Raw genomic sequence first — 26412 nt, forward strand, 5'->3', positions numbered from 1 at the left:
ATAAAAACTGAACTGGATTGAATATTTTTTTTAGCTTTGGCACCGTCATATTCATGATAAATATCGCCAAATTATCATCAAATTTTGAATTTTTACCTAATAAAAAAAATTGCGAGAAAATATACAAATTTTAACACTATATACAATTATTCAAAAAAAAGTATTATAGTGGAATACAAAATAATAGTACTTTTTTTCTGATCCAAGAAGTCTTCATAATTATCCACCGCCTTATTCTCGTTCTATGATTAGACATTTAAATGGATAAAAGGTTTAGAAAAAGGAAAAAAAAAATAGGGATAACTATGACGATACAAAACTTTTTCAAGATAATGGCTATAAAATTCAAATAATCTTGATATCACCGCTATGTTGCCGGTCACGATCGCTAGCTTACAATTGAAAATAGAAAGAGGTTTACCAGATACAAGTAGCTAAATTGGTAAATAATTCAATAGTGATAAATAAATTTGACAAAATATGATTTTCTTACGTCAATGTGATTGAGAGATATATCCACTTACACACGGTTTGATTTTATGAGTGTAATTAGCTTGATTTTCTCACTCAAAACATGCATTATTATCCTTGTGGTCCATATCCTAATAAATCAAAAGTTGAATCAAATGTTTTAAAACTTATGTATATAAATAGTGCGGTTCTAGTGACAATCACAATTTTCGTGAGAACATGAGAACGATTAAAATTATTGCATCTGCAATACAAATTAATGCATCCGATACTAAATTTACTGCATTAAAAAAAAAAAATTGCTTCCTTTATGATTTGAACCCAAATTCTGCATTCATCCATCAAGATGATGCATCCACCTTAGATCTTGATGATCGAATGTCTTAAAATGATTATCCGTTCTTATTGTATTTAGTGATTTTTATTGATGTTGACTGTTAGATTAGATAAGATCAGTGGCTGAAATTACTTCTCTTTTCTTTGTAAATATTTACTTCTCCATTGAACCTTCTCCAATATATTCTGAACAAGATTGGATCATTTGATTTACTTGACAATCATTCCATATTGAGGAAACAAGATTATAGGTAGCGATGCCACAAATACGCCCATTTCAAGCAACTAAAATATTTCTCAGAATTTGAGCTTGATTATGTAACTCGAAAGCATTGCTTTGGTACTATAATTCTAAACAGAAACTTCAAATAAGAGAAACGAATTAAAAATTTTATACATTGGACTTCTAAAACCAGAACCGATCACCTACCCATCGTGGGCATGCATAACGTGCCCACCATGATGTGACAATTGTAATTATAGTAACATAATTTTAATTAGAGTAAGATTTATTAGTTATCTTTCCTAATTAAAATTGTCACATCAATGATGGGCACATTATGCTTGCCCACGGTGGGTAGGTGATCGGTTCTGCTTCTAAAACACCCCAATTGGTACAAGTGGTTCTGCTTCTAAAACACCCCAATTGGTACAAGTGAGAACCTACTAAAAGGTCGATTTGCAACCCACAAAATTGTACATTGATACAACAAACATTTTAAAAGAGAAAAAAAAGGGGTAAGGAGCCTCCTATGGTTGACAATAATGATACATGCGTGGGAGCTAGCTAGCAAGAATTGGCACATACGCAATGCAGAGATGAAGAGAAGAATGGTCTGCAGCATCACCAAAACCAGCAAAAACGGCTATCTACCGCCTTAACTGAAGTCGACACCAAGGGCATGCCCCCGTATTCAGCCACGAACCGGTTCACGCACTCGCTTCTTCTCTCGGTGTGCCCTCCCAAGCTACTAATTCCACTAGAACCAATCTCAAAAATGCTACCTACACAAACATTTCAAGGTTGGAGCATGTAAATTCGTTTGCAGCAAAACGTTGTCTTCCGTCAACGAAATTTCATAACTCTAGAACCAATGTGGAAGCTATCAAAGTAAAATATGAAGTTATATGTGTACTCCATGTACATTAACCTCTCAACCTAGAGTTAAATTTGATGGAGATAAAAGGAGCGAAACAGAGAAACTTATGACACTAAGGAGACGATTACTTTGAAGGATTAGGAGCATAACAAGTACTAAACGTAAGCAGTGTATAATTTTTTATAGAAGAGAGAAGGTTGACCGAACAAATTAATATACCTTTCACCCAAATAGGAGGAGCGCCAGTGGCATTTGCGACAAGGAAAGACATAGCAATATCTTCACAATTCCTGGTATATTCATAGTGATTAGGGAAAACCAAAACTGAACAAGATAACTCTGAATGTGAATGCAGGTATCATATCGAGAAGAACCTGTTCTTGGTCACATATTCTCGGATGGATGATGGCATCTCATAGGTGTACGTACTGAGATATTTCTTATGAAAGAAGGCAGCCTTGGAGAGAATCATGCTATATGTTCCTGTCCACCAGACAGACCACCATCCGCTATAGATGAACGCGTCCTGACCATTTTTCTGAAACAACGAAAAGAGGATTGAACCAAAGGATAGTGTATGTAAACACACGCTTCATTCTAAGCAAGCTTTTTGAAGGAGCACGTAAATACAAACATCGTATCATAAATAAGTGAGCAATTAATATCTCTTGATCTCGTGCCAACAGATATCACACCCAATTTAGAAATTGTAAAGTAAGGCCATGTGCAACTTAAAAAAAAATAAAAGATGTCACCTATATAGAGCCAATTAGACTTTATCATCATAGAAACTAGAGAACATGTCAAACTAACCATAAATTTCATATCCTTCGACTTCTACTTGGTTTCATGAACTAGGTTACACGATATACTAGTATCAGAGTTGAGGATTTCAACTTCATAATGAAGCAATTAAGATATGTATATGACTAAGAATTAAAGTGCCATTTATGAATGATTATTTTAAGTCCCAGACATGACGATAATGATTAATGACAATGAATGTTAACAAATATAGCTGAACATAGTATTAGTGAGCGTAAGAATTACATCAAATGCAACAAAAGAAATCCTTACAGTAATAGGAAAATGAAAAAGAAAAATAATGTGATAACATTCAATGAGGAAATTTAAAACTCTTCACAAAACAAATGCTAAATAGTAGGCAACCTAGACTTTTTTCTGTGACCTTAAGAGACTTTTATGAACAGAATGCCAGTACATACCGATTTATCAACCCAGTGAATACGAGGCACAAATCCCACCATTGTATCAGGTGCACTTTGCCAGACACTGAAAGCAAATTCTACAGTGGCGCAGGGGAATATAATGTCATCATCAATTGAGAAGACCACATCAGATTTCAAATCCTTGATTTCTTTGAATCTGTTATTTAAGCTGTCTTCCTTATTAATATCAAATCTCAATTCAACTTTCCAGCCATCTTTGGAATTCAACTTTATAACATGATTTAGAAAGTTGATAAGAGACTCCGAAGGAGGGTTGGGTTCACTCCAAACAATATGTATAGAATCAAGCCCAGGGCAAGATGCATAATGGGATATGGATTGCTTCAGAAGATCATTTCTTTTCCATGTGTTAATCAATAAGGTGTACCCTTTCCTGCAAGACACATAAAGTTAGCATTAGCAGAAAAGATCGACAACCTTTTAGATGCATGCAGTGGTATCAATATGGGGGCATATGTCTGCTCATGCAAACAAGCTATATCCATATTCCAACACATTTCTTGCTTTAATAACACATTAGTGCAAAACTCCCAACAAAAATACCAAATTTTAGATATCATGAGATTACTTATAAAACTCCACTTGCTAATTGAAAGGAACACAGAAGTTAAGATGAACAAACTGCCAGAATATATGAGGTGAGAGTCTAAAGTGAATCGCCTAAAAACCGCAAGGGCCCATTACTTTTTAACTTTACTATAATATAAATCTTGGAAAAAGAAAAGGAGAAAAGAGATGCCCTGTCATGCAAAGACAGACTTAAACAAACAAACCCAAAGAAGAAACGTGCAGACCACATTACTAATTTACTAATGAAGTGACAATAAACAACCCCCAACCTCCAAATACAGTAAACAAGCATGGACACTGATGTTTTCTATGAAAATCAAATTTGCAGAGAGAATTTCAAGAAATATTTGCAGTCTGTAAAACCATAAGAAAATGTCCCAAGTTTCGAACCTTTCCATGACAAATTGAACATTTTGTTTATGCTTGCAAACATAGTAAAATTACTCAAACATTACCTGAACAATCAAATATTGCAAATTAGCAAGTTTCTAATAATTATTCTCACTTTACCATAATCAATAGGCATTAGAGGAAGATCTTATTTACAGATAGTTGAGCTGAAAAAGATTCCACCCGAGGCAGCACCGTGCTTTTGTTTCAGTAGAGCAAATAATGGTATGATCCAAAACTTAATGAAATTTCAACCCTTATATTACCCTTCCTTGGTTAAACCCTCTCATAGGCACCTAGCAGCAATTCTAGAGAGGAATAATGACATGTTTACATATTTACGAGCAAAAATCTAGATCAATTATTTTCAAACAAAAACGATAACGACGAAATACTTCCATAACTATAAGCAGGAAACTAGATCAGCAATTTCGAAATAGAGCTATAAAAACTTAGAGTAGTAAATAGACAAATGTCACAAATCCAATAATTAGTAAACACTAATGCCAGCTAAGACCGATTTAAACTGAAGGACGGCCAACAAATCACACAAAAATCGCGTCGATTTGTTAGAAATCTCACCGAGGCAGAGATGATCCGCGCGGATAAACAGCGTATTGCTTCCACCCTCCATACGACGTCGTGCGGCTAGCGAGCGCGATCAGTGTCAACAGCACGCAGCAGCCAAACATTAGCTTCATCTTCGCCGATCCGACGGCGGACATCGCTCCCTGCCTTATCGTCCGGCGGCTGAAAAGGCTCGTCCTCATTGTTGAGCTACGAAACTATTTGAGGAGCGGCGCTTGCTGACTAACTCGGTAGAGGAAGCGTAGGTCGCAGGCTGCGGCGATTCCATACAACGACGGGTGGTGGCTGAGCAGGCGGTTGCCGGAGATCAGTTCACGTCGGTGATGACGTCATGCCTCGCCCTCGATTTCGTCAGTTTAGATTCACAACTGAGAAAATTTTTCAAACGGGAATATAGGACTCGAGCCCTCGATAAATCAAGCAAATAAAAGTTAGTTATTCTTCTCGTTTTTTTTTTTTTTTGGGATAAAAATATCTAAGATGGAGTAACTAATTTTTACACCTTCAATCAATTTACAAGTTTATTCCGGAATTTACATATATCAGAGCTAATTTCTTTTGTCTTTTTGGAAATACTTGAAAAACTATGTTAAAAATGTGCACATAATTTCTTTATAATTTTTTTTAAGAAAAATTGCACTTTAATATCCAAACTATCACCATAAAGTTTAGTTATATCCATTTTGATTAAAAAAATATATATTATAGTATATATTTGTCATAAAAAGAAACGTAATCCTCACATATATATCAGAGCTAATTTCTTTTGTCTTTTTGGAAATACTTGAAAAACTATGTTAAAAATGTGCACATAATTTCTTTATAATTTTTTTTAAGAAAAATTGCACTTTAATATCCAAACTATCACCATAAAGTTTAGTTATATCCATTTTGATTAAAAAAATATATATTATAGTATATATTTGTCATAAAAAGAAACGTAATGTGAGGATAATTGTATGTAAATACACAAATTTTAAATTTATCTTATTTTTCTCATGAAATTAATTTTTTTTTCTAAATCAATTATGAAGTGGCAAATTTACAATTAACATAACAATAAAAAACGACATAATTATGATTGTATAAAATGTTTAATTTTTTTGAAACGAAATTACACATGTGTATACACACATATAACTGCACGCGTCTACTCTAAATATAAGTTTATGTTGTCGGGGCGTAAACAGATACGGACGCAAAAAAATAAAAAATAGTACTCCCTCCGTCCCAAACGAAATGCCCTATTTCTTTTCGGCACGAGGATTAAGAAATGTGTATAAAGTAGATAAAGTGGGTTGGTGAAAATTATTTAAATATTAAGTATAGAGAGAGAGTGTATTGCCAAAAAAGAAAACAAGACATTTCGTTTAGGACAGCCCAAAAAGGAAAACAGAATATTTCATTTGGGACGGAGGGAGTACTTCATAAAATACATAAATTTTATTTCAATCCTTTTAATGTGAATGCAAATTCCTAGAAGGGTGCAGCTTCAGTTATGTGAAATGGAGGCTTACGCCATCTCCAATATTTTACATCAAATCTAAATTTATTTTGCAATAAACATCATTTCGAAAGTAAATCTAATTCCGCCATACTTGAACAGAAAACTTGGCTTAACTGGGCCGGCCCATAAGGCTTTTCGTGAAGAACATTACTGTGGATAAACCCACAACGGATCAACTTTTATTGGGCCAACAATTAGCCACATTATATCAATGCAGTTATTTTATTTTATCCTTATGTATTCTACATATAATCTTTACAAACATTAAATAATATATTAATTTAATAAAATAAAATTTCAATAGAGTTTCTATTTGAAAGTAGACTATATCTTAGACATTAAAAAAAAATAAGTTCCTCTACCCAATTTATTTTCTCATTATCTTATAAGCAACACACATTTTACAAAAATAACTCAACTATAATTTTTTATTTTCATCATATAATATTCTAATTTAATCTTTTTTCGATTTTCTCTCTTTCACTATTTTTTTTTGTAACTAAAATTTCTCTGTTTAACTTATAAGTTCAAGTATCTAAACAATTTGATAACTTATAAGCTCTTAAGAATTACATCTTATAAATTTTTAAAACATTAACAAGATTCAAGGATAGAAGAGAGATTTGACCTGTGAATTATAGTTTTGAATTTTGATAAGAAGAAAATGGCCATTTTGTATTATCATATTTTGAATTTTTTGAAACAAATTTTGTATTAGTCTCATACAAAAGTAGAAAAATTACATGCATGCAATTGAAATTGAACCCAACACCTTTTATAAAGGAGAGTCTTTAAATGCTTCAACTTTGCCATTTGAACTATGCCTCATTGGCTCTCATATCGTTATTTGATATCCTAATTTACTAGTCATTGAAAAAGTGCAAATCAAATTATTGATGAACCTACGCATGTAACTATGTACGATTAACCACTCATTTGAAAAAAAAAAATAGCTGATTTTAATAATAGAATAGTTAATACCTTATAGAAAAAGTAATAGAAAATAACATACAAAAACCGATTTTTTTACTCGAAAGAATAGGGGCATTCACCAAACTAATTTTGAAGATTATCTTTCTCACTAATTAATTATGACGGCTTACATAATACCCACTGATTAATCTATATTATCATCTCGTGAACACAATAGGAAAAGGAACAAGACTAACTAAATAAATTAATTAGCCTAATAAGAGGTCACTAATCATTGATTATCTTGGGAAGGATGCCAGCGTGGCGACCTTGCATTATGTAATTGGCAGATAATCACCAGCTCATCAACAAAGGAAATGATTAATTAGCATGTGGAGCAACGAAGAAAGGATAGATAAGATAATAATAATAAACGTTTAATTAAAACCGACCCAATTATTTATTAAATTGCATTATCTGCTAGTGATTGACGTGAAAACGAGGTTTTATAAAAGCCAAAGCATATTCGTATCATCAATATTCAGTATACACATATTGCTAATGTAGCATGTACAATACTACTTCCTCCGTCCATGAAATGAGTATCCATATTTCTTTTTTAGTCCGTCCATTAAATAAGTGCACATTTTCTTTTTTAGTAAATGTATCATACACAACTCACTCACAATAAAAATGTGTCCCTTATTCCACTCACACACACTTAATCAATTTCTTAAAACCCGCGTCACCCCCAAATGGGTACTCATTTCGTGGACGGATGGAGTATTATAAAGGAAATTACAAAATCGTGAAATAAATTTAATGATAAATCCATGATTATATGCTCGACATGTTGCTGCTTAGGGCCTTAATTTTTTGGGAGTTTAATTTTTTATTCTTTTTGTATGTATATAAATTATTTTTTCTTAACAATAAAAATAGAATTGCAATATATTTTTTCTTGTAAAGGTTCTTTTTGTCATTTAAATTATACCATTAGTATTGACTTCTTAGTGTCTTTTCGTTTTCTTTTCTTTTCTTTTGAAAACTCTTTTGAATAACTGGTCGAAAAAAGATTATATTAATTTATTATTAATATTTCATCAATATAAAAAAAATACAAGGACCCATTTTCTAATTTTTGCTTAAAATCCCATAAGATACAGAACCGGCCCTGATTGCGTTGGCACTCTTGTTCTTTTGAAATAGATATGTAAGTATATATAGCACGTACTCTCCAAACGAGTAGACATACCTTGCAAGTGTAACATGCCGATTCAATCATAATAAAACAATTTAAATAACATGTTTATGCATATCTAGCATGTTTTTAATGTACAAGTACTTTAAATTGCTAAAAAAACACTACCAAATTCCTAAGAAAGCAACTATACATATAATATCAGCAAATTCAAACAAATCGAGAGACTAAACAGGGGAATATTAATCGCAAATAACTGCCAAACTATGATTTCTCTCGTTTTTAGCTCTCTCTCTCTCTCTCTCTCTCTCTCTATATATATATATATTATCAATTTAATGGAGTAATAATATAAAGCCAACTAATTTGGTATTCTAAAATACTCCATGAAATAGGTAGCCTCTCCGTAGTTTTCCAAGTAATTAAAACCCTATAAGGTCCACGTCATTTTATTGTTTTAATAAAGCATCTTGTATTTTAAGTGAAAATGTCAACGATTGTTGGTATTAATTAATGATTTATAAAAAAAAGTAAAAATAATAAATTTATTTCAAAGCTTGTATCTATTAGTTTTCCAAGTTATTAATTAATGATTTATAAAAAAAGTAAAAATAATAAATTTAGTCGATGTACATCAAGTTTGGACTTGGACACATTAGTTCGAGGGTCACTCAATCTTGAATTCTAATTAAATTGTATTTAAACTCAAATGGAGTATGATTTAATTAAAAACTTGCCCAAACTTAGTTCGCAAAACAATTAAATTAAAGTTTTACAATTAAGCTAAACACGCGCATAATATATATCGAAGACAATTATTAGAGAGATAAGAGTTTGAAATTGAACCTAATTAAGGTTAAAACATATTGAATCTGGGTATTTCTAGAAATGTCTCGAACGTGTTGGATCTTGTATACGACATACGTCACTCAAATATATTGTTTAAATATGATCGTGCGGTTTATATATGGTTAGGTTTCACCGAGTGAATTGCATTTTTTTTGTGAGAATCGAGAACTATGTATAAATATATAAAATAATGAATATGAGATGATTAAATTGTAAACAATTATAATACATAAAATACATGAATAAGAGATAATCGAATCTTGTATATATGTTATATTTAATTGTAAACAATTAAATGCATCTCTTGTTCATGTATTTTATATATTTGTTCATGGTTCTCAGTTATCAAAAAAAGATATGATTCTCACCTAATTATTTACCTATATATTACTATTATATATAGAGGAGTGGATGTAGAAAATTATTTGGTGAAAGATGGAAATTAAAATCGATTTTTAAGAAAACGAGAAGTGCTAAAGAAAATATAAAGAACAAAATTATAAAATATATAAAAAGATCAACAGAAAATACTAATTGTAAAGTTAAAAAAAGTTGAGGGGGTTGTTGTATCTATTCCACTATCTTCTTTGTCCCAATAATTAACATTTTTTCTATTTTAATCATATCATATATTTATTGTAAAAGTAAAAACTACTGTCTTACTATTGCTTTACGATGGACTATATATCATTGATGCTTTAAAAAACTAAAAACCCTAACTATAGAATAATCAATTATGATAATTAACAACAAATTAGAAAGTACTATTACTAAATACAAAAAATAATTATAAGTTCTAATTGAACTTATGAATCTTAACTAAGTAGTCAGTATAGTAGTAAAAAGTATTGTATATTGAAATTATTGAACAAACATTAAAAACTAGTATTGAAAAACTGACCAACACAAGTAGAAGACCCTCTCTCTCACAGTCTCACTCTCTCTCGTGTGATTATAGTAAAATTGCTAAATATGACAATTAAAAGTAATTAATAAATCAATAATTTTTTGGATAAACTAATAATAAATTAAACTGATGAACAAGCTTATCTATCCATTTAATATTAATAAAATGCTTGTTTTTACCTTGAAAAAACTTATTTATAAAAAATATTGACTTATTCATCAAAATTACTGACTTATTCAAAAAAATCCAGACGCATTCTCAATTCTCAACATATTTAACATTTTAATGGAACCTCATCCATAGAGAGAGAAAGAGAGCAAATTCCAAGTGTGGGCTTGGGCGGCGATCACTCGTTGTCAAGGATTTAGGATCTTTTAAAATGGACATTTTGATTTAAAAATAAATTACAACGAATTAAATTAAAATTTGATATTTAAAAAAATACAAAATATAATATAATTATAAAAATTAAGACAAATTTTTATTCGGATAATCGCAAGTCGAGCCCGTCACCATTTTTTTTTTTGAGGAAGTCATCATTGTTATTTAATTCCACCCTTTCTCATTTAATTCCACCCTTTCTCATCATCAAAAATGGAACGTTTAACACATTCATGGACCTCATTTTGCCAGCTGGGCTGCCCACGTCGCTTTCACTAACCCAACCAAAATTCAAGAACTACACTTTGCACAAATAGGAATATATCAAGAAATAAAAACTCTTGCATGATTGATGGTCGGTTTGTATCATAATGAAAAAATAAAATAAAATTAAGTCATCAATGGAGCTCGATGGGCCCCCCTCTCCTATCCTCACTATTCCTCTATATAAATATATCATCATCACCCTCCCACTTTCATCCAACCACCACTCACTACCATTGATCACGACCTCCACTGCTTAATTTGATTCTAGAGAGGGAAGAGAGAGAATGGAGAACAAGGAGGAGGATGTTCGAGTGGGAGCCAACAAGTTCCCGGAGCGCCAGCCCATCGGCACGGCGGCGCAGACTCAGGACAAGGACTACAAGGAGCCGCCGCCGGCGCCGCTCTTCGAGCCCGGCGAGATCACCTCGTGGTCGTTCTACAGAGCCGGGATTGCCGAATTCATCGCGACTTTCCTCTTCTTGTACATCAGCATCCTCACCGTCATGGGCGTTCAGAACTCCCCGTCCAAGTGCGCCACCGTCGGGATCCAGGGCATAGCCTGGGCTTTCGGCGGCATGATCTTCGCTCTCGTTTACTGCACCGCCGGGATTTCAGGTGATTGATTTGAGTGACGTCCCCCTCCACCCACCCTTAATAAAATTGAAAAGTTCTGCGTGTGTTAGCTTTAGGAGGTTAATGCTCAAGACCTGAGGTCTTGAGTTTGAGTCAGGATGATAAAAGGTTGTGAGTATTTATTAATTGGGGTTGATTGCAGGTGGACACATCAACCCCGCGGTGACGTTCGGGCTGTTCCTGGCGAGGAAACTGTCGCTGACGCGGGCGGTGTTCTACATGGTGATGCAGTGCCTGGGGGCCATCTGCGGCGCCGGCGTGGTGAAGGGATTCCACAAGACTCTTTACATGACCAAGGGCGGCGGCGCCAACGTGGTCAACCACGGCTACACCAAGGGTGACGGCCTTGGTGCTGAAATCGTTGGAACGTTCGTGCTAGTCTACACCGTCTTCTCCGCCACCGATGCCAAACGAAGCGCTAGAGACTCCCATGTTCCGGTTAGTGTTCGTAAATACACATCTATCTATTTATCTATGTATCTACGTATATATAATTAATTAATAGGGTATTTTAGAGCTTAGTGAGATGGTGTTATGTTTTTGCAGATATTGGCTCCATTGCCAATTGGCTTTGCAGTGTTCTTGGTTCACTTGGCAACCATTCCTATTACTGGAACTGGTATTAACCCTGCAAGAAGTCTTGGAGCAGCCATCATCTACAACAAGGATGCAGCTTGGAATGATCATGTAAGCTACAAGATTTAATTTTTTTTATTTATGATAAAATTTATATCCCAACTTTTAGTGATTTTATTAATTATACCTTAAGTTTTTAAAATTTATCAATTATATTTAAAAAATTTCGAAATTTATCATCGAAATTCCACTTCAGTAGTTGAGCCATGACGTGCCGAATAACGACCTTTATTTTGCGCCGAAAAATAATTTGTATTTAAAGATATTAATTTTTATTTTTAAAGATTGAGATAAATTTAATAAATAGGCTAAACGTTTGAATAGATTTGATTATTAATACCTTTTATTTTCAAATTCAACTATATATGTACAATCTATATCTATTAATATTCTTGATAGACGTCTCGAAATTCTATATTTTATATCGTGTTCTAGTAACATCTAATATTATTTCGACGTGATAAATATGGCAGTGGATTTTCTGGGTGGGACCATTCATCGGAGCCGCGCTCGCCGCCCTGTATCACGTGGTGGTGATCCGAGCCATCCCATTCAAGAACAAGTGATGTTGTCCCGAGCCATAAAAGCTGTCCCTTTTGATCATTCAACTTGTGGCATTAAATTTATTTCAAGAAACATTGAGATAAATGGAGATGATGAGAGAGAAAATGAAGTCCATGTTGTATGTAATTTCCATATTTTCCTGTTTTGTTTGGTTTGCTGTATGTATTGTAGGAGATAATGTTTGATGGGATAATGTTCATAAACAAAAAGGGGAGGCTTTTGAAATTATTTAAATGGGAAAAAAAAGTGGGCTTGTTTGGCTTTTGGCATAATCTGTAATGTGTTTTATGTGGCTGTCAAATGCCAATTTGTCATGATAATAATTCACCTGCCCTAACCTACCATGGTCACGCTTGCAATTTGTTAATTTAATATATAATTGTTGTATTTTATGGTTGGTTGTGGGAGTGACTAATCACCCTATTAATTAATTATGCCTAACCCTAGTCAACTATGCCAATAACTAAAGTATAGTATACGCAGATTATTGCCCAAGATCTGAGGTCTTGAATTCCAATCCTCCATCGCGCTGTCTTTAAATTTATTTATTTATTTATGTAATTTATTAAAAAAAGTATAGTATATATAATTAATTAATATTTGCTATTTAAGCATGAATATACGTTGTATATAACAATTAATATTGTGTATGTATTACTGATCATCCTTATGAATGAGTGCAACACTTGAGTTCGGATAATAGAAAGAACGACAAATTCATTTTTCTCCCATTTTTTTCGAATACAATTAATGACACGAGAATGTAGTAACTTTATATGTCAGTGTAATTTTCTAAGTTCTCACAATAAAATGTGATTTGAGAGTGAAAAATTCATTTTTTTTCCTGTTTTTACGTGCAATTAATTTCACGGTGAATATAACAACTTTATACATCGGTGCGGTATTTTCAGTTCTCACTATCAATTGTAATTTTCACGATAACAACCTATATATATATACAATTCTCTTTGTATTTATAAATATTTTCATTTTTTCCCCACACAAGCATAAAAATAGTGTCATTTTGATAGTTGGATGTAAATAAAAAGTTTACGTATAGCTCATTTAAGAATTTGATAAGGTCATTCTTGATTTTGATACGAGAATATAAATCAAATATTTTTAATATTTAAAATTTTTAAAAAATATGAGTCGAGATTGTTTTTTTTTTTTTTTTTAAGTGTTGAAATTGGTAGATAATTATGACCAACCCTTTATTTTAAGGTGGAAGACTTCATATGGATAAGACTTCATAAGGAAAAAAGCTCTATTTTGTGTATAGTTATCCTTTTCGAGCATTGAATAGTATAAGTAGCAACTTGGTATTGACTTATCTGTTAACATATTTAATTTGGTGAAGTAGGACTACTATTATTCTATCTCATTCTGTCCTGGCAACATTGGTCCATTTTTTTTAATTTAAAATGAACATATTTATAGTTGCATGATGCAAATAATCTTTATGCTTAGGGAGCGGAGGAAGGGCCTAGAATGATAAAGACTAGCAAACAAGATCATTTACCAATTTCATTTATTTTTGGGTAATACTAATTCGATTCACAACAACTTATATCTTTTCCTTATATAGCCCTCACAATTAATAATAATAATAATAATAATAATAATAATAATAATAATAATAATAATAATAATAATAATAATAATAATAACCCGAAACTTTGGTTCACTAGGTAATTTCTCATTTCCCTTCTAACAACTCGAATCTCGATCTAATGATTATGAGAAAAACGTCTTGTCAATTAAATTGTATTTCGTTGTATCATACTATAGTCGTTTAGGGCTGCATACTTTCTATTCCAGCTGGCTAAATACTTAAGTACAAAAATTTGGAGTGGGTAGCCCAATTTGGTCCGTAGTTGGGCCAAAATATTTAATCTAGTCCGACCCAATCCAATTCAATCCAATCCGTAAAATATAACACTACTAGAGCATAAACTTTTTGAGTGTTGGATTTTGTTTAATTTTTTTTTGCATCTATATTCGTAAATATTTTAAATGTGAGCATTTTCTTTTTGTATATTTGAAAGGTTATAAAGTATTATTAACCTTTAACTAATGTTTAGGGTTGTAAAAAACAAAAACAAAAATGAAGGTATAAATTCCCATGTGATATATAGTTACATACTGCTTCACCAGGTGAGCCCATTACGGATTAAGGCCCACTATCTACCAGGCCCATCTCGAGAAATATTTAACACACACCCATTTAAAAATAGTAATTTAATTTATTTTATTTATTGGGAATAAATAGAAAGAGAAATTGAGGAAGACCGAATTCCCCTTTCGTCCCAAAGCAAAACCCCAGCTCAAGCAACCGCGAGGTAGAAATTGGAGCGAAATGGACGTGATAAAATCACAGCAGATTTCGGCGCGGCCGATCGACAAGGTGGTGGTGCACCCGCTGGTGCTGCTCAGCATCGTCGATCACTACAATCGGGTGGCGCGTGACACCAGGAAGCGCGTCGTCGGTGTTCTACTCGGGAGCTCGTATAAGGGCACCGTTGACGTCACCAACAGCTACGCCGGTCGGTCTTTCTTCTTTCTGTTTTGTTTTCATCAAATTCTTTTACAAATATTTTTTTCTAAAAGTTCATTTCAAATTGTTATTGCGCGGTTGTATGCGAGGACCTGCTTGTAGGAAAAGAGAATATAGTTTCTTATGCCGTGTTTGGTTCCGTTTTGGGGTGCGGGGGGATTCGGTTCAATTTTTGTGTTCTGGAGTTAGGTATCCTGTAAATCAGTAGGAGATCTCATTAGAGTAGTTGAGGGTAAGGAGTTTGAATTGCACTGAAAATAGTGTCTGATTTGGACTGGAGATACAATTTAGATGATGATTGCTTTGAAATTTTCAATGTTTGACTGCGTGGAGGCGTGAAATGAAAAATGGCGCTTAATTTGTGTTGTGATCTTGAATTGTTCGCTAGGTAGGATCTTTTAGGGTTGCTAGAGGTAGTTAATTTATTATGTTTTGAGTGTTTTGATCTATTAATTTGTATTGAAGTAGAATGGAAAGCGGATTATAAGAGAGATACCTAATAGTTGTTGGTCCTTGATTCAATGTGTATTACTTGTTGATGGCCAACCTGCTTGTTATGTACCAATTTTCTGTATATAGCTAGATGGCATACAGCTTGACAAGTTCTAGGAGTCCATTTTAGCTCTATTGCCATGGGTAACTCATTGTTTCAAATTTTATTGCTATTGAGTGCATATCTATCTCTAATGTTTACTATTGAGTGCAACATCTTACTACACTTTTCTTCAGTGGTGCTTCGACTTTATTTCATGTGTACTTTGCTAATATGAGCCACATTTTAGAAATGCTTTTATTTTATTTGTTTCTTTTTAGTTTTTTCTCTAGATAGGATTTTATGTTATCAGCTGTTATATAATATCTGGCCTCTCAATCTCCTATGTCCTATGTGTATTACATACCAGAATACTAGCTCTTGTATATAATTTCTTGAGGTTGACTCCACATTTTTCTTTTAGGCTTTGACTAATATATTTGCCTGGTATAAACAGTTCCTTTTGAAGAAGATGACAGGGACCCTAGCATTTGGTTTCTTGATCATAATTACCATGAATCAATGTTTTCCATGTTCAGAAGAATAAATGGTACGTGATATTCCAAGACTCTAGATTCTGATTAACAAGATTTGCTTGTTCAATTCCAAGCTTATGTATATATTGCTTCTGTCAGCCAAGGAGCATGTTGTTGGTTGGTATAGCACTGGCCCAAAACTGAAGGAGAATGACCTAAATATTCATGGTCTTTTCAATGAGTAAGATTTCTTTCTCAGTTCAGAATGAATTTGTTCTATTATCTGTCATTGGTGAGCTGCTAGGCAGTTTCTGATTCACGTCATTGTTTATTAGTACTGTTGCTAGCAGTAAAGAATAAAAAAATTATTGTGAGTAATTTTGATTGGTAAGTTGGCTTTCAATTAATGTGGAATCATGCCTTGAGGTTTATTTTGTTGACTTGGTACTATTAGTCTTTAAAAACACATAGGGAATGTATTCTACCGCCCTCTCTTGTGAAATGTTTCTTTTGTTTCGTACAGAGACGGAAACATATGGAAATTTATTTTACTACCTGTATGTGAAACTTATTTTTGTTCCATATCATTAGCTCCACACAGTATGTATTGTGACTGTCATATCCTTCTGCTTTCCCCGTTCATTTTTGTTGGTCCTCTTTTAGGCTTGTTTAAATAAAATTGAAAAGAGAACTCCCCATCTAGCTCATCTATGTTTTCAGCTCATTTAAGATTATGTGGTTTTTCCTACATCTCCATGTGAACGTCATTTTGTAATTTATGTCTTTGTTATTTAGCACCTCCTTACGCTTGATGACTTTCTGTTAATTCTTGTTGCAGCTATGTTCCCACTCCTGTACTGGTGATCATTGATGTTCAGCCGAAAGAGCTTGGGATACCTACAAAAGCATATTATGCTGTTGAGGAAGTTAAAGAGGTATGACAAAATGGTGTTGCGTGTTTATTGACACATCCAGGCATAGCTTCCACCACTAGCCCTGACAGGAAAGGAAAATGAAGATCACAAAGACAGAATTCAACTTTATTTTGATGATATGAGTGGATCTCATCTAATAGTTTGGATATTCTTGCAGAATGCCACTCAGAAAAGCCAAAAAGTCTTCGTTCATGTTCCTTCAGAAATCGCTGCCCATGAAGTTGAAGAAATTGGTATGCATACCTCAAGATAAACTTGCCTTTTATTTTGTTTCTTGCTTTTGCTGCTCCATTTTTGTGGGATGCTTTACTTCCAACTACCTCCTACCTTTACTATCGCTTGTGATGGAGATCAGATATTCAGGTTTTTGTTCACCTCTCTCCTATTCAAAATGCTAATGCTTTCTATTGTCTTTGTATAGGAGTGGAACACTTGTTAAGAGATGTGAAAGACACAACTATCAGCACCCTTGCTACAGAGGTTCTATTTTTGCCCTTGAAGCCTTTTAGTATCCTGATGATATTCATTTGTTTTCTTGAACAAATTGGAGCAATAAGCATGTTTATCACTATCTTGTGCAGGTGACTGGAAAACTTGCTGCTTTGAAGGGTTTGGATGCACGACTGAAAGAGATTCGAAGTTATCTTGATCTGGTTATTGAAGGGAAGCTCCCTTTGAACCATGAAATCCTCTACCATCTTCAGGTATGGATTTTCCATTAATCTCTGTAGCTTATTATTACATCAGATTGTCAGTTCGTAATATGGATGAATCATTCATCTATTATGGTTCATTAGCCCCCAAGCTGTCAATGCCAAAATATATACGAATACAAACCATTAAATTTTTTCTGCTTCATTATATAACCAAAATTATCACCTCAACTTGAAATGCTTCCAAATAACTGCAGGATGTATTCAACCTTCTCCCCAACCTAAACGTGTCTGAACTAGTAAAGGCTTTTGCAGGTAAAACAGATGGGCGTCAGTTGTTTGTTTATTTACTTCATTGACAAGTTTTTTCTATTGTAGCTTCTGATCTCTGTAATGTTTACAGTGAAAACGAATGACATGATGCTGGTCATATATCTGTCATCGCTTATCAGAAGTGTGATTGCTCTCCACAATTTAATAAACAATAAGGTAAGATGTTCTTCACATGTCTTGTTTTATTATGATGCAGTTTTAACCTTGTTAACAATGAATAGACTATCAGATTTCTCTGAACTTCTAAACGTATACTTGACCATAGTGATTTTTTCTGTGATAGCGTACCGTACAAAGTTAAAGCATGTATTGAGATATTATTTAGAAGTAAACTTTCTGAAAATATTTAGGGCCCATACTTCTTTTCGTCTATGCTATTAAATGTATCATTATAACAACACCTGCTCCTTTATGTAGGAACTATTATGCGTTAGGCAAATTCACTAAAACGAATAGTTGAGAAAATACCACGGTTACGTATATGTTATTCTATGAATCAACGAGCCACATGAAAGTTTGTTTTAGCTATGTTCCTGAGCTGCTGAAACAGGCACAGATAGGCTTGTGGCTTGAAATACTTTGTTCTTTGTTGGTGACATTTTGGAAAACTTATTGCAGATGCTTAACAAAGAACATGAAAAGGCGGAAGACTCGAAGCCAGTTGCTGTGCCTACTGCTGCTGGTAGCTGAAGATGGAGATCTCTTTTGGGGAGTTTGCTTTTGCGTGATTTTCGATTCCTGGATACTTGGAGATCTCAGACACATTTTGCCAACGGGAAGCGTCCTCTCAAGTTCGAGCTAGTCTTCAATATTCGTATTTGGTTTCTGCCTCAATATTGCGTGAATTTTGAAAATCCAGAGTCGTCTAGATTCGTAACAATATTCGTATAGTCTCTCTCTCTCTCTCTTACCACCCTTACTTTATATGTACTAAGATAGTAATTAGTTCTCTTTTAGCAAACCATTTGGTTGAACCATTGATGCACCTTAACAAAAGGAATGTCGCGTTTTTTATTTTTTATTTTTGCTCTAGGAATGACTGAACATGTCAGTTTTAAGAGCTTAAGTAATTCATTTTGTTATGGTAAGACAATACTCTCACTTTGTTAAGATGCCACCATATGCAGTTACAGCGATATAAATTAGATAGTGAAATAATAGGTGTGAGTATTTGGATTTTGGTTTGAATTTTTGCCTAATTCAAATTGATCCTAAAATGCGGCAACTTTATTATGACTAAATCTGATTTGAATTGTAAATTTAGAAAATGCACAAAGAAATCCAAGTATTCAAAATAAATGTATATTATAAATATAATTTAGATTTTGGATTTATTTATTTTTAAAGTTTAGTTTGTTCGATTCGGATATTCGAATTTCGGGTGTTTTGCTCACCTTTTGGTTCCCTAGAAATAACCTAACAAGTAGTACATCTTTTGGATAGTAACAAAAGCCAAGGCTTTCATTTTTATTTATTTGTTGTTATTTGGCAAATTCTGCTATTTTTGTAATTTTAAAAATTTGGGATTTGATAAGTTTGGTGTAAAACTCCATTACTATAATTGTAAATTCCGTTTTAAAAATCAGAAAATTGAGTATTGTGAAAAATAATAGGCCCAGCCCAAACCCACCCGTGAGGTCCAATTTAATTTTGGGCTATGAATAGTTAAATTATTTTATTTAATAATTGCATCCTTATTCTTCACACCGAAATTAAATTTAAACTCCCTCCATCCACAAAAATTCTAGTGAAAAATGAACTTATCAAAATTATGCGGAGAAAGTGATCATTATAGTTGATGTGTTAAATAATAATTGTTTTAGTATTTAAAATATGAGATATAGTTTCTAAAAAAAGAAAAAAAAAAAATTTTACAAATGAATACAAATAACAATAAAAAAAACTACAATTTTTGTGAAAGCACGAAAATAGAAAAAATAAATTTTCATAAGAGACGAAGTATTTATTATATAAACCCAATAAAAACTAAACCTTGCAAATGAATCAAAATTAATAGCACTATATAATTACAACCTCCATTTTTTTTTTCCTGCCAAAAATCACATACCAATTGATCAAATTTGCTGAACTCAATCTGCCTAAAACTAAGCAGCAGCTTTCTTAGGTGATTTCGCGGCCTTGGCCGGCGGCGACTCCGGCAGTCTTCCTCGGCAAGAGCACCGGATTGATGAGCAATGGTCACACCCTGCAACAACTTCGAAGCAAACAGAAAAACTAATCGAATTCATCATCATCATCAGATTCAGGGCGCACCGATTGCTCAAACTCCGCATCCATCACAACCCCATCCATCACATGCACTACAGTTTTCCCGATTCTCAAATCCACCACCTCTGAAACCACCCCATTCACCACCACATTTCCGTTCGAATCCTTCCCCACGGACAAACTCAATCCAGATATCGAATCGTAGCTTCTCCGCCCTCCGCGCTCCAAATCGGCGGTCCAAATCCACCTCGGCACCGACGAGAACCCCAGCACCCGCGTCAGCACCGCGTAGGCATCGCTATCGTTCCGGTTCAGCCTCAGATCGCGCCGAATCGCCTCCTCCGACGGCAGGAAGAGCGTGAACGCCAGATCCTCAGGTAACAACTTAATCACCGTTTCCCCGAACTCGCCGATTCTCGCGCGTTTGGCGGGGGATTCTGTTTTGGTTGAAGCAATTGCCGATCGAGGTATGCCTCTGAGCTTAACCGCAGTGAAGATCTGTGTGATTATGAATGAAACGGTGACGATCGTGCACACCAGTTTCACTGGGCTCTTCAGCTTCAAATTCCCGATTTTTCTTCTTCTCATCTTTGCAAATGGATGTAGAGAAACTGTGATAGATTTAAGAAAAGATTGGAATAATTAGATAGAGATGCCTGGGTTAACTCGGATGCTTGATGAGTTAGCAACCGAGTCCGTGCTCATTGTCAAGATCCACTGCTTTTTCTTATTGGGGATATTTTAATCAATTAGTACTTTGTTTTTCTTTGTTTTTTTTTTTTGGCTTTTTTGTTGTTATAGGTTCTGTTTAGATGGCAAGACCTGAATGAATTATTCCCTCCGTCCACAAAAAATAATTATAGTAAAAAACGTTTCGAATCTTAATAAAAATGATTATTGTATTATGAACGGAAAAATAGTCTCACTTAAAAAACAGTGTTTATAATGATAATTAATTATACTGTGCGAAGAAAATAGGGTCCAACACATGATAAATAGTTTCTAAAAATGAAAATAGACTAATTTTTGTGCATATCTCATAGCATCCGCAATGGGGTTACAAGATAGCTTATATGATAGCCTACTTTATGATGGGGGGACCACATGGTGTAAAGATGTTGCAGTGGGATTACATGATAGCTTACATGATAGAATTAGTTTTGATTTTTATGTTTTTTTACTTAAATTTAATTGCTCAAATTTAAATAACACATTTGACTAATAATTAAAATTTCATTAAAATAAAAAACCTAAAAATTACATTAAAAAAAATTAAAAACATAATATAAATTACATAAATTAAACTCCTAGTCTAGATAAGACCACGATGCTTGAGCATTTATTCGGTTTGGCGGATCTTGTGGGCGACTTCTTTCCTCCGGCTGCCTTTCTTCGGTTTGGCGGCACTATGGGCTGCCGAAGGCATCTCCTCGCCGGACTGAGGAGCATCCCCCAAGTTACACCCCGATAAATCGGGATGATAATCGTCGGATAGATCGGGGCACCAATTTAGGTCATAGTAATTTGGGTTGTGTGGATCCATGGGGTGTAGAGAGAGGAAGAAAGGAAGAAGATGAAGAAGATGAAGAAGAAGAAGTGAGGGTGTAGGGAAAAAATGAGGAAGAAGAAGAATAAATAGAAGAAAAAGGAAAAAAAAAATTTGAAATGTCAAAATCACGCAAAACGAGGCAGCCAACGATCAAATTTGATTTTTTTTTAATAGACGCGTGCATCACACGCGCCTTACACTATAGAGAAAATGGGCTACACGATAGAACGTGTAGCCCTCGTGTAAGGTGCTCTCGCAACGGTTACACGATAGCACACTTACACGATAGCGCTATCGTGTAGGGGCTATCGTGTAGGCGTTGTGAGTGCTCTCAAGATGACAAAAAATTATTAATTTTTTGTGGACAGGAGGAGAGGGAGTAAAATATTAAATATAAATAACTAAAATTGTGAGAAGGGCTTGATTTAGAGGATATTTTGAACGAGCTTAAACGCTTTTTAAAAATAGTACTAGTTTGTAAACTACTCCCTCTGTCTCATAAAAACGTGAACATTTGTAAGTGTCACGAATTTTAAGAAATGCTAAATAAAAGTATATTCTGAGTGAAAAAGGAGTTCCATTTTATAAAAAGTAGAGATGAAAAATAAAGGAATTGTGGTGAGTTAGAGTACCAAAATAGAAATGTTCATGTTTTTATGTGACGCCCCAAAATGGCAAACTGCTCACGTTTTTGTGAGACGGAGGGAGTAGTATTTAGTAGCTCTTTGAAATAGTTATTAACTAATTTATAAGCTGTTTAGAAGCTTAAGGGGGTGTTTGAGTAGGTGGTTAGGTTTAGTCAATGTTGCTAAAAATAGGATTAATTTGCAGGTTAGAGGCATTGATATGATGCTGGTCATATATGTTTGATATGCAACGTTAATTATCGAAATACCAACTCGGCTGATTGGTAGCCTCCATTACAACCAACACTATAATTTGAATGCCCTATTTTGCCCTTAAATTCCATTTGTAAAATACTGAAATACCCTCACATCTCACTAGGTCATTATAGCGGCAAAATTCGCCCCATTTTTCTTTGTTAAATAGGAATTCCCCCCATTTTTCATTCACTGCTCATCAAGGCAACACAGACCTTGGCGCCAAGTTGAATAACGGAGAAGAAAAATCTGCAACGGGGCATTTGTCGCTGCTTATCGGGGTAGGGATTTTGGGCACTTGTCGCTGCTTATCGGGGTAGGGATTTTTCGTCTGCTCGACACATCCATGGCAAGCAATGCGGGGCAACAAGGTTAGTTCGGGTGTACAAGGGAAATTTTGTTACGATATCTTGAGGTTACCTATGCTTTATGGAGCAATTTCTTTGTATATGACGCCTTCGTGTCTAGAGTTTTGCTTACCTATTGGTAGTTGTTGGGTCGTCTTTATAGATTTCTCCTTATTCTGTGAATAATCTGGAATTTTTCGATATGAATCATATGATGTTGTATCTGTGGATAAAAAAAATGATTGAGTGTACAGCGTGTTTGAGCCCCGACAGCCTCTTTTTGTGCCCTCACCATTTGCAAGCTTGGGTCGATTTTATTATGCAACTGCACATGTTTTAATGGTATGCTCACTAACTGTGGTTTAAGATATGCAAGCAGGGAGCACCGAAGGTTGCCGAGGCAGGGTAAGTAAGACGGACAAGACCCGTCGTAGCTGGTCGAAAAGGGAAGAGGAGATATTGCTGGCATCGTTGAAGGAAATCGTTGCTCAATGCTGGAAGGCAGACAATGGCTTTAGGGGCGGCTATCTGACCAAGCTTGAGGAGTCAATCCGTAAGGAATTTCCAGATAGTGACATCAAAGGCATGCCCCACATTAACTCAAAGATCAGTTCTTGGAAAAAATCTTACAACTCCCTCTTAGGGATGCTTGATGTCAGCGGTGTAGGCTTCAATCACAAAGGCACCTTCATGATCGACTGCGACAACGACCAATGGGAGCTAATTGTCAAGGTATTTGTCTTCGTGACACTACATTCCATATATGAATGAAATGTATGTTGATGTCTCCTTTGCGTGCAGAAAGATAAAAATGCTCTGAACATGCGATTTAAGAGCTGGCCCATGCTCGATGACTGGAAGGAGATATTTGGGAAAGATAGGGCCAATGGAGTTCAAGCCGAAGATCTAATGGAAGCTGTTCATGACATGTACACTGCTGAAAATATTGCGCAGGAGGACCGTGGGGCATATTTCAATTCAGCTGATGAGGAGGTTCCAACCGACGAGGCAGAGGTCAGTGTTTGCCAGACTGAGAAAAAATGCAACAAGGGAGGTGGTTCCAAGAAGAAACGCAAGTCGCCTGATGAGTTTGATAGATTGTGTGATGTGCTTGGTGAAATTGGTCGCGACACTGGACTGAGGCTCGGGGACCTTGTAACTCGCATCGGTTATGAATTTGACCTTGGGCAAGCTCGGCAGACCGTATTTGAGAAACTTGGGGCTATATCTGGATTGTCCACGAAGGAGAAGTTCGAAGTGTGCGAAATGTTGGCTGATAAGGTGCAGCGTCTTGAGATATTTATCGGGCTGCCGGAGGATGCTAAGGCCCAGTATGTTGCGTATCTGCTGGAGTCGAAGTTAAACTAGGTTCAAATTATAATTTGGCAAAGTAGTTTATGTTAATATCCCTTTTGTGCAGCTAAACCTATAGCAAGTATGAAGACTACGTAACAGCTCTTGTGACTCATTTTAGGATATCCTCTATTTGTGTTGATCGACCTTTTGTAAGATGCCATATATCTCGAGCGTACCATATTATCTATGATGCCATATATATATATATATTACTTTGTGGTTTGGTATTTTTGGCACCGTAGAGGAGTTTTGGTATTAATGAAATGTATCTCTTATGATTGCAATTGTTAGGTTAGCTATATCTTCTTTCGATTCAATATTTTCACATTCAAATCATAGTACACAGTAGATTTCATAACCATATATATACATGATTGTTCATGGCTTCAAGAACTATGCCAAATGAACAACAAAAGCATACAAAAGATAAGGATTAAACAGCAAGAACTAAACACATTTTGCTGCATCCTAAAATAGACATTCAGGTGGAGTTATTTTCATAGTCATAGAGGTTTCACACACACAAAAACTATCTTAACACTACCATATAACACCACCATCAGAGGGTTCAATTTACTTACGTGGACTCGAGGACGCGCAAGAGCTTTCTTCGACGTTGGTTGTCTTGCCACCACGGCGCTTGCGCCAACCAGTCGGCGGCATCTTGGAAACAAGTTTTGGACGTGGGTTTGAGCTGACATTGTCGACTGTTGGCATAGGGGCAACGCACGACATAGCATCGTCGGCAAACAACTTTCGCACGGCTTGGCTTGGCCTATGTGCAGCAGATGGGTTCACCTCCTCATCAGGCGATGAAGAGATTATTTGCAGAGTGTGGCTGATTGTTGGGTTCGGCGAGTCACTGATGAGTATGACCGTGTTCGACGGCTCTTTCTTGATGTCAGTCTTTCCGAAGAGCAAGCACATAGTGTAATACTCCGGCTCTCCCTCACGCAAGTACGCTCCAGCGAAGAAGTTCTCCTATAACACACAGATGACATAACCTTGACAACTTTGCTATGAAAGACATATTGCTCAACTTAAATGAAAAAACTATAGCAAAATCACCGTTTTACCGTGATTATTGTCTCCCATACTTCACTTGCTGCCACAATCTCATTGCTCTCAAGGACCCAGCGAGTTTGTTTTGTACGCGTCAGCTTCTTGAAGGTATTGTACCTCTTCTCGAGGAACTCCATACGTTTTTTTACTTCCGAAAGACTCAAGCTTTTCTCGAATTTTTTGTTGATGGCGATCATGGCGGTAGTAAGCGCATGCATAGACTGATACGCCGGGATGGGGAAGCACTCGTCCTCCATCTGAAGGACACGACGGAGTAGCAACTCATCCATAGCAGATTCCCATTTGAGGTTGTAGAAAAACAAATATTGGCTAGGTACATCTGATAACTTCATTTTCACACACTATTTTTTTTTTTTGGGTTTGTTTATGTGTAATTTCCAACTGCATAAGTGATGGATTTAAATAGATAATTTGTATAGAAGGTATCTTGGTGAGGGTTGGACATGGTTAATTACGGGTAGGTGAATACGAATTCAATTTAGTGCAGCTTTCTTTTGGACTCAAAAGTTACAAGATTTGGCGGTGCAGGTGCATTGATGATATTTCAGAACTTGATTAAAATGGGTGAGTAGATACATATGAGTTTAGGATTAATTGCTTTGATTGACACATAACCACTTTTAGAAGATGAGATATTCTAATGAAGTTATCTAATAAAATAAATGCAGCATGCGAAAAAAAGAACAAAAAAAAAGAACAAAAGTAGCAGGTGGAAATCTATATCTATATATGAAAACACAATTTGTGGCAATTTTGAAATAAATTCAACAATTGAAGGCAATAATAGAAGTTAATAAAAATGGGAGAGGAGGGAGAATAAGAAGAAAATGTTTAATATCAAAAAAATTTAATTAACATAACTTATTTGTTATAATTTATTTTAAATTATTTTTATCATAATTTTTAATTTAAAACGTAT

The 26412-nt window shown here is 34.8% G+C and overlaps 5 protein-coding genes across 7 annotated transcripts; 3 read left to right on the forward strand and 2 right to left on the reverse strand.

Annotated features, from left to right (window-relative positions):
• Positions 1-1453: 1453 nt before the first annotated feature.
• On the reverse strand, positions 1454-5210 carry LOC131005832 (glycosylinositol phosphorylceramide mannosyl transferase 1). The gene is made up of 5 exons (XM_057932928.1): positions 4700-5210; positions 3134-3530; positions 2282-2445; positions 2127-2197; positions 1454-1812 (listed from the first exon to the last, which is right to left on the reverse strand). Exons 1-5 carry the CDS (start codon positions 4885-4887, stop codon positions 1652-1654), a joined length of 981 nt encoding a protein of 326 aa, XP_057788911.1. The 5' UTR covers positions 4888-5210; the 3' UTR covers positions 1454-1651.
• Positions 5211-10701: 5491 nt separating this feature from the next.
• LOC131005834 (probable aquaporin PIP1-4) lies at positions 10702-12834 on the forward strand. The gene is made up of 4 exons (XM_057932932.1): positions 10702-11344; positions 11505-11800; positions 11909-12049; positions 12472-12834. Exons 1-4 carry the CDS (start codon positions 11014-11016, stop codon positions 12562-12564), a joined length of 861 nt encoding a protein of 286 aa, XP_057788915.1. The 5' UTR covers positions 10702-11013; the 3' UTR covers positions 12565-12834.
• Positions 12835-14539: 1705 nt separating this feature from the next.
• Positions 14540-19136, forward strand: LOC131005833 (26S proteasome non-ATPase regulatory subunit 7 homolog A). 2 transcript variants are annotated; one of them, XM_057932931.1, is made up of 10 exons: positions 14540-15108; positions 16109-16201; positions 16287-16368; positions 16966-17062; positions 17220-17295; positions 17484-17542; positions 17644-17766; positions 17973-18030; positions 18119-18204; positions 18667-19136. In XM_057932931.1, the coding sequence occupies exons 1-10, from the start codon at positions 14922-14924 to the stop codon at positions 18736-18738; spliced, it is 933 nt and encodes a 310-aa protein (XP_057788914.1). In that variant the 5' UTR covers positions 14540-14921; the 3' UTR covers positions 18739-19136. The 2 variants fall into 2 exon arrangements, with proteins under 2 accessions (XP_057788914.1, XP_057788913.1); XM_057932930.1 differs by having other exon boundaries at positions 14814-15108; positions 18119-19136.
• An 854-nt stretch (positions 19137-19990) lies between these two features.
• LOC131005835 (uncharacterized) lies at positions 19991-21125 on the reverse strand. Its single transcript, XM_057932933.1, has one exon. The coding sequence runs from the start codon at positions 20863-20865 to the stop codon at positions 20284-20286; it is 582 nt and encodes a 193-aa protein (XP_057788916.1). The 5' UTR covers positions 20866-21125; the 3' UTR covers positions 19991-20283.
• Positions 21126-22613: 1488 nt separating this feature from the next.
• Positions 22614-24595, forward strand: LOC131005836 (uncharacterized). Of its 2 annotated transcripts, none has more exons than XM_057932934.1 (3): positions 22614-23078; positions 23422-23786; positions 23856-24595. In XM_057932934.1, the coding sequence occupies exons 1-3, from the start codon at positions 23054-23056 to the stop codon at positions 24420-24422; spliced, it is 957 nt and encodes a 318-aa protein (XP_057788917.1). In that variant the 5' UTR covers positions 22614-23053; the 3' UTR covers positions 24423-24595. The 2 variants fall into 2 exon arrangements, with proteins under 2 accessions (XP_057788917.1, XP_057788918.1); XM_057932935.1 differs by having other exon boundaries at positions 23434-23786.
• The last annotated feature ends 1817 nt before the right edge of the window (positions 24596-26412 follow it).

The sequence above is a fragment of the Salvia miltiorrhiza genome, chromosome 1 (assembly GCF_028751815.1).
Source record: "Salvia miltiorrhiza cultivar Shanhuang (shh) chromosome 1, IMPLAD_Smil_shh, whole genome shotgun sequence".
In the NCBI taxonomy this organism is placed as follows: domain Eukaryota; kingdom Viridiplantae; phylum Streptophyta; class Magnoliopsida; order Lamiales; family Lamiaceae; genus Salvia; species Salvia miltiorrhiza.

Coding starts and splice junctions, on each gene's coding strand:
- LOC131005832 (XM_057932928.1), bottom strand. CDS start 4,887: ATGAGGACGAGCCTTTTCAGCCGCCGGACGATAAGGCAGGGAGCGATG. Junction 3,531..4,699: donor CGCGGATCATCTCTGCCTCG/GTGAGATTTCTA, acceptor TGTGTCTTGCAG/GAAAGGGTACACCTTATTGA. Junction 1,813..2,126: donor TCCTCCTATTTGGGTGAAAG/GTATATTAATTT, acceptor ATGTTTGTGTAG/GTAGCATTTTTGAGATTGGT.
- LOC131005834 (XM_057932932.1), top strand. CDS start 11,014: ATGGAGAACAAGGAGGAGGATGTTCGAGTGGGAGCCAACAAGTTCCCG. Junction 11,345..11,504: donor CTGCACCGCCGGGATTTCAG/GTGATTGATTTG, acceptor GGTTGATTGCAG/GTGGACACATCAACCCCGCG. Junction 11,801..11,908: donor CTAGAGACTCCCATGTTCCG/GTTAGTGTTCGT, acceptor ATGTTTTTGCAG/ATATTGGCTCCATTGCCAAT.
- LOC131005833 (XM_057932930.1), top strand. CDS start 14,922: ATGGACGTGATAAAATCACAGCAGATTTCGGCGCGGCCGATCGACAAG. Junction 16,202..16,286: donor CATGTTCAGAAGAATAAATG/GTACGTGATATT, acceptor TGCTTCTGTCAG/CCAAGGAGCATGTTGTTGGT. Junction 17,296..17,483: donor CCATGAAGTTGAAGAAATTG/GTATGCATACCT, acceptor GTCTTTGTATAG/GAGTGGAACACTTGTTAAGA.
- LOC131005835 (XM_057932933.1), bottom strand. CDS start 20,865: ATGAGAAGAAGAAAAATCGGGAATTTGAAGCTGAAGAGCCCAGTGAAA.
- LOC131005836 (XM_057932934.1), top strand. CDS start 23,054: ATGGCAAGCAATGCGGGGCAACAAG. Junction 23,079..23,421: donor AAGCAATGCGGGGCAACAAG/GTTAGTTCGGGT, acceptor CTGTGGTTTAAG/ATATGCAAGCAGGGAGCACC. Junction 23,787..23,855: donor AATGGGAGCTAATTGTCAAG/GTATTTGTCTTC, acceptor CTTTGCGTGCAG/AAAGATAAAAATGCTCTGAA.